Source organism: Vanessa tameamea, chromosome 25 (genome assembly GCF_037043105.1).
Source record: "Vanessa tameamea isolate UH-Manoa-2023 chromosome 25, ilVanTame1 primary haplotype, whole genome shotgun sequence".
NCBI lineage: Eukaryota > Metazoa > Arthropoda > Insecta > Lepidoptera > Nymphalidae > Vanessa > Vanessa tameamea.
In genome coordinates this window covers 3,206,002-3,219,890 of record NC_087333.1, presented here as the reverse complement: position 1 = coordinate 3,219,890, position 13,889 = coordinate 3,206,002, and the positions used below count along the sequence as shown (strand labels likewise).

At 31.4% G+C, this 13,889-nt stretch overlaps 3 protein-coding genes across 3 annotated transcripts; 1 reads left to right on the top strand and 2 right to left on the bottom strand.

Annotated features, from left to right (window-relative positions):
* Positions 1-3,665: 3,665 nt before the first annotated feature.
* Positions 3,666-7,533, bottom strand: LOC113403502 (nuclear inhibitor of protein phosphatase 1). The gene is made up of 9 exons (XM_026644079.2): positions 7,371-7,533; positions 6,930-7,144; positions 6,562-6,670; positions 6,057-6,159; positions 5,830-5,913; positions 5,443-5,653; positions 5,043-5,145; positions 4,551-4,642; positions 3,666-3,870 (listed from the first exon to the last, which is right to left on the bottom strand). The coding sequence occupies exons 1-9, from the start codon at positions 7,397-7,399 to the stop codon at positions 3,773-3,775; spliced, it is 1,044 nt and encodes a 347-aa protein (XP_026499864.1). The 5' UTR covers positions 7,400-7,533; the 3' UTR covers positions 3,666-3,772.
* Positions 7,534-8,633: 1,100 nt separating this feature from the next.
* On the bottom strand, positions 8,634-11,769 carry LOC113403504 (MRG/MORF4L-binding protein). Its single transcript, XM_026644081.2, has 5 exons — positions 11,303-11,769; positions 11,113-11,193; positions 10,481-10,585; positions 9,156-9,272; positions 8,634-9,062 (listed from the first exon to the last, which is right to left on the bottom strand). The coding sequence occupies exons 1-5, from the start codon at positions 11,652-11,654 to the stop codon at positions 8,953-8,955; spliced, it is 765 nt and encodes a 254-aa protein (XP_026499866.2). The 5' UTR covers positions 11,655-11,769; the 3' UTR covers positions 8,634-8,952.
* Positions 11,770-12,189: 420 nt separating this feature from the next.
* On the top strand, positions 12,190-13,605 carry LOC113403505 (peptidyl-prolyl cis-trans isomerase Fkbp12-like). The gene is made up of 3 exons (XM_026644082.2): positions 12,190-12,357; positions 12,430-12,590; positions 13,022-13,605. The coding sequence occupies exons 1-3, from the start codon at positions 12,321-12,323 to the stop codon at positions 13,148-13,150; spliced, it is 327 nt and encodes a 108-aa protein (XP_026499867.1). The 5' UTR covers positions 12,190-12,320; the 3' UTR covers positions 13,151-13,605.
* The last annotated feature ends 284 nt before the right edge of the window (positions 13,606-13,889 follow it).

Below are 13,889 nucleotides of genomic sequence, written 5' to 3'. Positions count from 1 at the left end.
TACACTGGGCCTGACAGACGGCTCGTAAACATGGTTGGGCCACGGATTGAGTAAAATAGATATTTTTTTTAAATTCACACTTTTCGGCGATCCTTTATACTTAGTACAATATATTTCTGTACTCACGTATTGTAGCTTTTTTAGTGTAATTATATTTTACAGAAATATGTTTACAGGAACAAATATCAATATAAATTGTCCGATGTTTCCTGATGTAACGTACGAATACCTAGATACCGCAAAATAAAATCTTGTTTATAATTAATATTAAAATTATTAAGATATGTTTAGAACGGCGTTTAGTGACCCCACCGCTCTATACACATCGTATAAAGTGGTATAGAATGTGGCTACAGGCTGTCTGTCAATAGTTTGAAATGACGCGAAGCGATGTTTTTATTGATAGTGACGTTATTTATGATGATAAGGTGTAACTTTATTTGTAGACAATTTCCATGATGTATTTATTTGAAATATGTACGTTTTGAGCCAATATAATTTAATATAAATCATATATGTATAACTAGCGACCCGCCCCGGCTTAGCACGGGTGCAATACTGATACTAAATATACAATATGTTGTCTTACAACGTTCACAGTTTTTCAGTCATTAGACAAACCGCTATGTCTCTGAGTTTTAAATCTGTAATATCTTCTAAAATATTCATTTAAAATACATGCTCTAAAGGACCATATTGATCTATATTCAATTCAGAATGTATTTAAAGTACTTAATTGGATAAGGATCAATGCTGTATTGCTTAAAACGCTTCGAAAATAAGCCAATATTTCTCGCGGACTGTTTTGAAGACCTTTTTAAGTTGCGCAATACTGTAGTGCATTATTTTGATCTATCTCGTAGGGTTCAGCCAACTTTTGCAATATAAGCCACCACCGAGCACGAGATGAATTATAAACACAAATTAAGCACATGAAAATTCGTTGGTACTTGCCTGGGTTTGAACCCGTAATCATCGGTTAAGATGCACGCGTTCTAAACACAGGGCCATCTCGGCAAAACGACCACTAATTTTTATATATATTAGTTAATTAAAAAAAAACAATTTAATCGACTATATTTGTATTCAAATAAAAAAAAAATAACAATCGATAAGAGTTCATAATATCAAGGAACTAAATAATTATAAAAACAAATAAGCAATTATTTATTACATAATTCAAAGACAAAAAACTTATTCGTAATCTTCGCACTACAAACAATCACTAGTACTTAAAAATAACTTAACTTAGTCAATTAATTATCTAGCTTTTTCTAATTTACAATTATTTCTATAATCAAATTAAAATTATGTAAAATAAAGCTTCCCTTCGGAAAATATATTTTTATATTTTTTGTACTAAGAATGCATGCAAACAGCCCATTTGATTTTAAGATTCATATTCGCAGTCAATGCTATGAGAAATCGCAGTGCATCTGAACTGTGAAGTGTGCTTAGTGTGCGAAAGTAGTGTATAAAAAGTGTCCTACAAAATGTACGAAATTCAGACGGCGTTACCGGAGGTAGAGTTTGTGGAATCGCGCTAATATTGTATAATTATCACTATTGAGTTCTTAATCTTGTTCGGTTACTATTTACTTTATATACTGATTATTACTACAAGAGTAGCAGTACCAGCGGCGTAGTAATAATATAACTAATCACGGACAATGAGGTTTAGACATAGACAAAATGACTTGTTTTTACTACATTAGTAAAAACTAGTAATTTTGTATTTTTAGGGTTCCGTAGCCAAATGGCAAAAAACGGAACCGTCATGTCTGTCTGTCTGTCCGTCCGTATGTCACAGCCACTTTTTTCCGAAACTATAAGAACTATACTGTTGAAACTAGGTGTGTAGATTATTCTGTGAACCGCATTTAGATTTTCACACAAAAATAGAAAAAAAAACAAAAATATTTGGGGTTCCACATACTTAGAACTGAAACTCAAAAATTTTTTTTTCATCGAACCCACGGGTGGTTTATCAATGGATAGGTCTTCACAAATGATAATGAGGTTTCTAGTATCATTTTTTTCTAAGCTGAATAGTTTGCGCTAGAGACACTTCCAAAGTGGTAAAATGGGTTTCCCCCCCTGTAACTTCTAAAGTAAGAGAATGATAAAACTAAAAAAAATATATGATATACATTACCCTGCAAACTTCCACCCAAAACTGATTTGAACACAGGCAACACAGTATTTCACCTCGGCCCATCGCCTAAGACTATATAGGGCGCAAATTCGGTCTGACATGGAGTACTGCTCTCACCTCTGGGCGGATGCTCCCCAGTACAAGCTCCTTCCATTTGACCGTATCTAACGTAGAGCAGCTCAAATTATCGACGAGCGAGCCCTTTCCGATCTGCTTGATCCTTTGGCTATGTGTAGAGATGTTGGATAACTCTGCATCTTCTACGGATTTTTTCACGGGGAATGTTCCGAGGAATTGTTTGGATTAATCTTGGCTGCTGAATTTCACCTTCGGACATCTCGTCAAAATTCCAAATATCACACGCACCACCTAGATGTCCGAAAATCCACAACAGCGCGATTTTTAAGACACTTTCAAAAGGCTCAAAGGCCGGCAACGCACCTGCACGCCCTCCGATGTTGCAGATGCATGGGCGATTGTCGTCGCTTTCCATCAGGTGAGCCACCTGCTCGTTTGCCAACTATCACAAAAAACATTTTTATTTTTTGATTAGTTGTTTTTTTATTATAATACCTACCAAATTGCCCCGTAGCTTTAGGAGTTTCAGGAGTTCAGCAGGTCACTTATAACTCACAATAATTAAGGTGAGTGATAGAGCAGCGAGATTTGATTTATATTTATTTACTAATTCGGCGAATTTGTATCGAATGTGTCGTGTGACCATGTCTTAGCCGCAATCGACAGTACAATTCCTGTCGCTAATCGACTGTGTTCTTTGTTTTATTTATTACTACAATATAAAAAAACATTAATATATTAATACTATCTTCTGTAAACCACAAATATTCTCGGTTCGGAATATTGTCGTCACGCAAATTTTAATTTATGCTTAATAAAAAAAAAACTTCTTCATTCATTGGTTCTTTAGCTAAAATATTATTAAAATTGTCGTAATTACAATATAACGAACCATTGGAATTATATTATTGGATTTGTAAATGATTTTACAAAAATCTTATGAAAAACTATTTATAACGAATTTCATCTATGGTTTCGTTCTATTTTAAAATCTGCAATTTTTTTAAGTTACTTTTCTTTGCAGATTAATTTGCAAAAATTTGTACGTGCTCTACATAAAGACAGACAATACTTTAACCATATAGAGTTATAACTGAAATAAAGGACAAATTATGTTTGATGTTCACTAGTTTCTTCAAATATCACCAACAATTATTATCTTTGTTAAACACACTTTTACAGACAACTTAGATGATTTCCGGAACTTGTCAACAAAGAACTTCGATAAAAGAACTTGCCAATTTTTTTTTATGGAGACGCAACTTTAGCACGTAAGAGTGCCTCTAATTAAATCGCTATTTTTAATAATAGAATAACGGAAAAACACCTAACTATTCAAAACCATTTTTATCGATTATCATTTAAAACTGAACTTTGTCATTATTATTTATTATTATTATACATATTAGAACATAAATAAAACCAGAACAAATTCGTTATAAATAGCTCTTTATTTATTATCTGTGGCGAATTTAAAAAAGGTTTTTCGTGAAAGTCCTTTTTATAATCTACAACTTAAACCTAAGAGTGTTGTTCAACTCAAACACTAGGTATAAGTCCAGGTTTTCTCCCCGGCCAGGCTTCCTTTGCGTATTTCTTCTTCTTGGGTTCACTCGATGGCCCTGATTCTTCGGACGCTGAAAGAGTATTAAAATATTTTATAATAAAAAATACAATATGTGGTACCCCTTAATTTTTGACCCAATAATATATTATATATGAAATGGAAAAGAAAAAATTAAACCACACACAACAATTTTAGCAATAGCCTAATATGTTTAACAAATATGCACATAAACTTTATAATTTTTGACAGATAACCATTTCAATGAAAAAAGACTAAGAACTAAAATTTCAATGCAATTTTTACCCAATAATATCTAATCTTTTGTTTAGGTGTAGGAAACAGCCAATTTTGCAATTAATAATATTAACTTAAAAATTACTATGACAATGTATTTAAAATTTTGTCAAGAACCTTCAAGGACGTACGCAATAGCACTCTTCTGATATTTTTGTTTTAATATAACTTTCAAGCGGACGAGCAAACGGGTCACCTGGTGTGAACTACATTTTTTTAACCATTCCTTACATCGCCGATGCGCTAGCGTCCATGGGAACTAAGATGTCATGTCCCTTGTGCCTGTGGTTACATTGGCTCACTGATCTTTCAAACCAGAAACAACAATACAAAGTATTCTTATTTGGCGGTAGAATGACTGATGGGTGGAAGGTAGCTACACAAAGAGGCTTGCACAAAACCCTATCACCAAGTACAAAGCCCTACCATCAATAACTTCATAATAATAGTACAAACCTGCATTTGGTAGTGGTGGATGAACATTTAGATGTGGCTCCGGTCCTTCTAACTCCACATCAGGTGCAGGATTCGGTAACAGCAGGCCCAACCTTGACGCAAAAAATGTTTTTTTTTTAATACATAATACATGATTACACATTCGTGTTCTGGAAGGCAGATATTTCAAAACTGTCAACTTCTATCTATTGACATTGCTATTAAACGTATATATATATTTAATAGAACCATCAATTGTATCACTTTTATTTTGTAACTCTTGTACTAGGTAACTCGGTAACACATTCTACATTCACAGTCAGAGCATGAAATTTACTAGTTATATTGACATGAATGACAATAAATTTAACTTAACGAAAACAAAAAAAATCATGAAATCATATAATTAGTGGGGTTATTTTTCTAATTGATTTTAACATTGAAATAGTACTACAGTTGGAAAATATAATTTAATTTATTATAGATAATTTTGCAATCAATAAAAAAAATTACCTTGCACCAATTAGACTTAGATGGGAACTTGGTGCTGGAAGATCTGAATAGAGATTATTGCTTCTTGATATTTCTTGCAGTCTCAATGAATGGTGGTGGTGATCTGAAATGAAACAACACAATATAATTTATCAATTATATTGTTTTATATTAATATATGTTGACTGGCAACATTAAACAAATATTCAATAGTGTTGTGCGTATAAATAGTTATATTGTTTTTATATACTTCATAAATTCCTATTGATTTTTTTTTTAACAAACATTGATCAAATAAGTATCGATGGAATTTGCAATAAAACTGTACTACAAGTTGCCATATCCCTATAAAAATTATATTTTCAATTGGATTAGTGAATAATACAAATATTCCTATTAAAAACAGTCTTAATGCACTCACTTTCGTCAGCACTTTGTAATTTTATCTTCCTGGGTGGAGCATTTGCATTTGGTACTATAGTTGATCGTACCAAGTTCCTAAATCTACCCACAGTTGGATCAATGTCTTCTGGATTAATGATGTCCACTTCCTCATTGAAAGAAACATTACGTTTCTGCTTCTTTGGTACACCACCTGGCATTGATGCTGATCTTTTTGTACCAGTCGGTGGCTGTGAGTAACAATTACTTGTTTAGTTAGTCGGAGTTTCACATTTACCTCAATTGACTGAACATTGGCAGAATGGGTTTAGTCATACATATTATATTTGTATTATTTTTGATTGATTTATCAATTCTCGAAACATTTCTAGAAGTTGATAGAATTTTAAATAATAATACTAATTACCTTAATAACATCACTGCCATCATCAGTAGATATACCCAACATAGAAATTCTTCTGTTATGTGCTGTGTTGAATTCTGTTAGATTCTGTAATAAATATGTTTCAGAAACAAAAAGTAATTATATTCTATTTATTTTTCGTTTAGAGAAAAAGTAATAAATGATGTATTAGGTATAGTCACACTATAAATTTTTATTTTTTATAAAGAAATTATATTATAAGAACTCACATCTAACTCTGTCTGTGTCTCTGGCAATCCAAGTAGTGCACCCTCCATCTCAGAGTTGGGTAAATCCTCCATGATACCCCGAGAGTTTCCTGTCGGTCTTTCCCTGAATTAAAAATTCATAATTAAAAATTCACAGTAAAATTTTTCATAAAACATAGTTGATGTACGATAATGGAAGTACAAGACAATAAATTTTATCATAACCCAAAGAAGAAGAGAACAGAAAGGTAAATTATAAGATTTTTGATGAAACACAACATTCAATATCATTAGTACTTGTCTATATTTAGGATCCAACTCTGAAAAATGTGTTTGAAAATAAGAATTGTACATACAAGCATTCTCAAGTTTGGAACAAAATTTGGGCCAACCATAATAATGGGTTAAGATGAGGAAATACTGATATTGGAAAAATGATCAAAATAACACCCTTTTATCCTGAATAAAATAATAATATTTTTAAATCTTACATCAATTACTATGAATTAATCATTCAAACTATTACCTAATCACATAGTTTCTTGTGGAAGCCCCAAAGTGAAATGTTGAATCGATAGGTAGTTGGGTTGGTTTGTGAGCTTCCAAGCGCATCTGTCCAATATATGTGCCATGAGCTAAAATCAAAAATAAAAAATTTAAATGTATATTAATAATTACAGAAAAACAACAATAAATTTATTATAATAAATAGCAATTATTATAGTCCTTGATAATTAAAATCATTGACAGACAAACTAGTCTATAGTCAATAATACTTGTTATATTTTTATTACAGCTTTTAATATACTTATAATAATCTTCTCTTAATTTTAAAATAAACTTGAGATACGTAAAATAATAAATAAAATTTATTTTAATCTAGACTATACTTACTGCTGCCCAAATCAACCAAAAACGCTCTGTTCAAATGTTTATGATACACAAATGCTGCATGAACTCTTGAACAACTTGCATGGTCTATACAAAAGTCATTCATTTGTGGGTTCCTACCAAAGAGGTAGCATTTCTTCTCATCTAACATCAATTTCTGTATTAATTTATCTCCTTTTAAAACATCTAAGTGGAGTCCCGTTGGTGGTTTTCCAGCCCTATTAACCGAATAATAAAACAGTTTTTAGATAACAATGCACGGCATTTTTATGTAATTATAGATAGCAATGATTTATTCTATTTTTAAAAATATTTTCGTTAATGTTATTCGTTTATAATCAGCGTAAATAAAGCGTGATATCTATGATAATAAGATAGTCAAGTCAGTATCGAATGGCGGCATGGTAAACTAAATAAATTACCGCGAAGCGATATGTAACCTACCAGTTAGGCACTTCGTAATGATTTGCCATGTTTATTGCTAGCTTAGGTGTTTATTATAAATGCTATATTTATATTTTGATGTATAAATTCATTGCAAATATAAAAATAACTAATAACATGGTATTGAGCATTAAGATCACAACTGGTTCCTAGACCCTGTCAAGCTGACAGCTTTAATGTCAGTTTTCTTCATAATAGTTCTTCAAACTAATGATGGCGAAGTAGCACGCCGTAAAGCCTTGATAAAAATATAATAATAATGATACTTTAATATATATTTTTTCCTTCATATTTATCCTAATTAGGCAGTACAAAAAGGCATAATTAAACGAATTGCTTAAATTTTTTAACATGCTAAAACTAATAAACATATTTTGTACATGTAAATATATACGTCCACTACGGACGTATATGGCTTTTTTCAGAGCATACCAAGTAATTTTTCTTTTAATTATTCATTTAACGACGAAAATCGACTATGAATGAACCATCTACGAACTACGAAAGAATAAATAGGGATCTTTATCATTTTGTGATTAGCCTGTTATAAGATGATCAATTGATTATCAAGGTCAAAACCTTTATTGTCAACGTTACCTTTTGAAGCTCATGGTCCCTACCACCACTCTTACTTCTCAGTATTTCATCTATCACTCAGTACTGGATTCCCGTTAAATATAGTAATATATTGGGACATACTGTATGCCTTTATTCATCTCCGATCCAATAAAACTATCTATACAAATATTATAAATGAACTCTGGCTGTCTGTCTGTTGCCTTTCACAGTTAAACTACTGAACCAAATTTTAAGCATGCATTATATCACCAATGCCCCAATAACCTTGGTAACTCCCATGTTACAATAATGATGATAAAAATCTGTTCCAGGTTTATCCCCAAATTAAAAAATATGTCAGTAACAACCAGATAAATTTAAATTCCCAATAATTAATACAAATTTAGAGTGTTAGTCTTATAAATATTCATACAAGTATAGGGATATATTTTTTATTGTCTTTCTAGTCACTGAGAGTCAATGTTCGAATATGGAACAGTCCAGATTCTCGACCAACAATTTACGTCCCTTGCGCCTGTAGTTACACTGTCACACTAACTCTTCAAATACAACAATACTAAGTATTGCTATTTGATGGTAGAATAAATGAGGGGGTGCTACCTTCTCCAGTAACAACTAATATCAACACATTACAGTGATTTGAAATTTAAAGCTTATACTGTAAATATAGGTAAATAAAGAAAATTGTATTTTTAATTAATTTAATACTATTTACATTATAATTATTATAAAAAATACTAGCTTCTCACTACCGACGCCATTTGTATTCACTTCAAGATCAATTTCATGACATTACAACGAATCATATCAAGTTTAAGTAACACCGTATAAAGTTATTTGAATATCTCACAAATCACACAACAGTCTGTGACATTGACCACCACTAGAAGAAAAACACGTTCACAGCGTGGTTCCGTCTCGCCCGCGCCTGGCCGGTGCGGTTTCCCCACCACGGGCGTTGTGTGTGTCAGAAGAAATGGTGATAAGAATGTGTATGCGAATGTCACATTCGCCGGCGTTTGGCTGGGGTGGTGGCTGGTGGTGTTGATGTGTTTGCTCGGCGACGCCCGCGTCGAGAGCCACTGTCCTCATCAATGAGTGGGGAATCCCAGGCTGATACAGACATATAATAATTAAGGCAAATGTAATTTATGGTAAAATATTACATATAATTGACATGATAAGATAAGATAAAATATTTATTACCTGCAACTGAGCTAACTTTAGATTTAGGCGGCTTATCCCTTTGTGATGTTGTTTTTCGGCTAGAAGAATTCTCCCTTGGTCCTGATGCATTTGAATCTCGAGAGTCTCTCCTTCGATCTTTAAGTTTTAAATATTTTAGTTTACAAACAAGTCACGAAAATTATACAATACTTTCATTTATTTACTTTCACGTGACATGTTTGCAATGAACTGAGTAATAATTATTATTTAATATTTTATGTGGTTAATTTTGAAATTGCGAGGTTAAATATCTTCTTCAGTTAACTATTCGGATAATTCGGACATAATTTCATTCGTTTGGTAAAAAACGATATTATTATCTTGTTTAAAATCGAAAATCGAAAAATATGCAATGATTATACGACAATACCATTTCATTCATGAGTCCCTGAAGCGAAACCAGGATTTACTCAAAATGTAATTCCTTTTTTTCCTCGTCCGCTGCTAATCGAATTGGGTATTTAGCTTGATTTGAGATATAATCTATGTACGAGACACGAAATTTTTCGTGCTGATATAGAATGAATAATTATTTGTGTACTTTGAAATAGTTTTCGAACGATGCCACTTCGGCAGAAGTGCGGCAGAAGATTGGCTTGTCAACTGCCTTCTTTGACTTTATAGATTCTCATAAAAAACTTAATGCATTCGAGATATGGGTACATATTTCTTTTGTCACATATACTAACAATTTCTTTGAAAGAAAACAAAAAATACCACGAAATATCCGTGTGCAAAAGCACCCAAAGCATTGCGTTAATAGCGCAATTCGTATTATTGTCTGTCATCACTAGTAGTAAAAGCTTTAGGCTTAATTGGAGGGGTAAAAAAAAATGTGGCATTGCTACTATTCTCATTAAAAAAAAATGCTTGCAGATACTGAACTGATACTGAAGCTAGAGATGCGAAAAGTGATCGTAAGTATTCACAATTACGTAAATACTGAAAACAGCTGAAAACCAATGCTGGGTGACTCACTCCTTTTAGCAAAGACATTGTACGTGAAAAGAAATAGTCATTATTTGTTTAATTTGGACAGTAAACAAAAATATATCTATCTTTCTTTAAATAGTCGATTATCACAGCTAACTTCAGGCCGGCCAACATAGATTGTGACTATTGTAATTTGCATTAAAACAATGACTAATTATGATAGTCTTTCCTAGCTGTCCCGACACTGTTTAAGCTTATTGTCCTTACCAATATCTACCTTTACTGCAACCGGATTGTAAGTTAACCCATAGTTCAAATAAATAATAACTTGTCCATTTTATTATATTTCATATGAGATATATGTATATTACCATATTCCTTTTCCGATTTGATACTCGGTGTGTCTGTGGATGCATGAGAGCTGCCGCTTTCCTTTCTTGTCTTTGTAGCGAGTGCACCTATGCTATCCTTACGACCTTAACAATAATAGTATCGAGTAAGGTGGATGATTAAATCATAAACAAAACATATAAATAAATAAGTATCATATATATGTAATAAAATGCTTAGTACATAAAAACAGTCTACACCATTGAATTAAAACTTACTCAAAAACACAAAACCCTACATCCAAGTGCATACAATACACCATTATTCTTATGTGCACCTTCAAATAACAGCTAAAGCTTGCACACGCTCTGTTGTATATATGATATAAATAATATGCTGATTGTTGGTAAATATATAACACATAAATAAACCAATTATTTGGTTAATTTATATATATACTCTAAACTAAAGAAGGTTGTAGAGGAATTCACACAAGAAATTCCCATCATTGACTAAACAATCATATAATACATGCATAAAAGCCTAACTGGGGTCTGTGTCCCAATAATTGTTGTGTGAAACACAGTTATTGCTATCATGTCATTACTATAATATCATGATGTTGTGTGTAATAAGCATACTTAAATAAAGCTCCCACAAGAAATTTTATTACCTTTAGGCGTACCATCCTTAGAAGCTGTGCCCCTGGAATTACTTCTGGGTGTTGATGTTTTTGGTGATGGACTTCGGCCGTCTAAACAGAACACAATTTCATTTCATTGACGATTTCATTAATATACTTTTATGAATTTTATACACAACGTGATAAAATAATTAAAAACTACAGGTACATTTAGAGTTACCTTCGCTGTCATCAGCTAAAATATTATCTTTACATTTTTGTTTCATCATAGCGCCAAACTCACTCTCCGGTAAACTAAATGGTACTTCGTGGTTCGGAAATGGTATCGGTTCCGTTTCGTCCAACATCGTCATATCGTATAATGTATCTAAATGTCTCCAAATATCATGTGTGGATATCTCTTTTGTTATTGAGTTAGATAATTTCTCCCAAATACAAGCCATTTGAAAGTGTTTGTTTATGCCAACCGGCTTGTGATTGGCCATCGCGTAAAATAACTGAATCTCCATGTCGACATCCCATTCAACTGTGTCTCCAGTTTTAACCTCCGCCTCTTCCTCACTAGACACCATTTTAAGTTTTTTTTAATTTGACTTTGTTCAAAATGATTTTAAAATCACTATCATAATTTATTAAATGTTTTCGTTTTTGCGTTTCCTACTGCGTAGATTTGACAAGTGACATAAAGTATTTTCTATTATTAATTTATTTCGAGTCTCTGGATACGAGTATATAAAGGCTTTGATGTGTTTAACACAAATATATTTTTGTATTTCAACAATTTTACTTCACATCTTGTGAAAACAATGCTATAAATCAAATTGTACTGAGAACGTAATATTAATTAATTATTAATAATATTACGTTCGGACATTATAATATTACGTACATACGGGGGACACGCTTTCATGCCAAAGTTAAATATTGGCTGCATACTCTTTGATTTTGAATTTATAGACGAAATGGATCACGTATTAAGCACAAATTACATATAAAAATAAGTTATTTTACTTTTTTTACTTTAAAGTAAAAAAAATATAATTCGAAAAATTTTAAATTTAAAAGTTAAAGTTTCTTCATCAGGCTTTATTCTTTTGTCACTGTCATTTCACATTTGTCAAATACACAACTTTAAGCATTTGCATTTTGCAAATTAATATTTAGCATTTTCGTAAGAGATTTTCCCTAACACTTTTCCACGTGTTTGGTTTATTCGTTTTTCCATCTATTACTATAATATGGGTGTAGATATAGAAACTCTTTCGCCTGGAAATGGTAAAATTTTTAGATTTGTTTTTTTGCTATATTTTAAGATACATAGAATTGAAGCCGGATCGTTTTTTATAGGCTCAACTTACCCAAAACCCGGTCAAACAGTTGTCGTCCATTATACTGGAACCCTGCAAAATGGCAAAAAGTTCGATTCTTCTAGGGATCGTGGCCAACCATTCAAATTCACCCTAGGAAAAGGGGATGTAATTAAGGGCTGGGATCAAGGATTGGCTAAAGTAAGTATTATTGACTATACCATATGATAACTTATGTAATAAAAAAACTGATGTGTAGTGGTGCATATCTAGTTGGTAGGACAATATCTATAAACAAAATATGTTGTATATTTAACATGTTGTTATTGTAGGTATTATTTGGATATAGGACATAATAAGACATATTTATGAAGACAATATAGTAGATGATACTTTATATCAGTTAGCTAGATGTTTCCATTCAATGTGTAACCAGGATGAACAATAAGAGTATCTTGCATTAATACATTTGAGCTGCATACCTTGTAGTTTTTTTAATTCCTGTTTTAGAAACTTGAGATGGAACAATCCTTGAGATTTCAAAGTTAAAAGAAACTTGGAAAATGTGTAAATCTGCCACTGACCGTAACTACTATTATTTGTAATGAACTTGACATTTCTTTTTTTTTTAGATGTCAGTAGGTGAGAGAGCTAAACTTACCTGCTCCCCTGACTTTGCTTATGGATCTAGAGGTCACCCTGGAGTCATTCCACCGAATGCTACTCTTGTGTTTGATGTTGAATTATTACGAGTTGAATAAATTTCTTGCCATATTTATTAAATTAAAATTAAATTATTATTATTGTATTATAAATTATTTATTAAAAATAACACAAAATATTTTATTTGTTTAGTTTAAAGCTGTGTATATTTGGTTGGTGACTTAGGTTTTTATCATCATAGTTTATTATTGTTAATTATCAATTTAATGTCATTTTTACAACTTTTTTGTATGATTGTGTTTTTACTACTTTTCCAATGAACCTATAATTTAAATTGATATAAGATTTAAGTAGTGTACTTTAATTTGTTTGTCATAATATTCATTTTTTGTTTAATAAGAATAGTAATAGGAAAATGATTTTGGTACTCAGAAACCTTGTAAATCATGGTAATTTGATGTATGCAATTACAAATTGCACTAATGTATTTAATATAACATATATCTCAAATGAATGAAAGCTGCCTGTAATGCTTTTGCATTTACCTAAAAATTATTAAAAAAAACACTCATCAAATGTATGTTGATATTTTAATTAATGTGATTTAGTTTATATGGAATTTTGTAAAAACATTCTTAATAAGTGTATGTAGTATATTGTTTAATTATTTTTGCATGAAAAATAATTTTGGCATACTTTTGCATTTAACATATTTTTAAATAAAAATAGTGTTGCCAGATTTTTGTTAAATCCATATTAAATATTGTTAACGCCTCTCAACATAATATTATTTATTACTTGTACCTTTGCTTGTATTTTTAAATAAAATTATGTTAA

Bases quoted from the DNA above. Each gene is read 5' to 3' on its own strand.
- LOC113403502 (XM_026644079.2), bottom strand. From the start codon at position 7,399: ATGGCAAATCATTACGAAGTGCCTAACTG. The intron at 5,914-6,056 runs GTGAGTTCTTAT...TATTTATTACAG, and splicing joins AGACACAGACAGAGTTAGAT to AATCTAACAGAATTCAACAC. The intron at 5,654-5,829 runs GTAATTAGTATT...TGTTACTCACAG, and splicing joins ATGGCAGTGATGTTATTAAG to CCACCGACTGGTACAAAAAG.
- LOC113403504 (XM_026644081.2), bottom strand. From the start codon at position 11,654: ATGGTGTCTAGTGAGGAAGAGGCGGAGGTTAAAACTGGAGACACAGTT. The intron at 10,586-11,112 runs GTAATAAAATTT...ATTATTGTTAAG, and splicing joins TAAGGATGGTACGCCTAAAG to GTCGTAAGGATAGCATAGGT. The intron at 9,273-10,480 runs GTAATATACATA...TAAAACTTAAAG, and splicing joins CAAATCGGAAAAGGAATATG to ATCGAAGGAGAGACTCTCGA.
- LOC113403505 (XM_026644082.2), top strand. From the start codon at position 12,321: ATGGGTGTAGATATAGAAACTCTTTCGCCTGGAAATG. The intron at 12,358-12,429 runs GTAAAATTTTTA...CGTTTTTTATAG, and splicing joins AACTCTTTCGCCTGGAAATG to GCTCAACTTACCCAAAACCC. The intron at 12,591-13,021 runs GTAAGTATTATT...TTTTTTTTTTAG, and splicing joins GGGATCAAGGATTGGCTAAA to ATGTCAGTAGGTGAGAGAGC.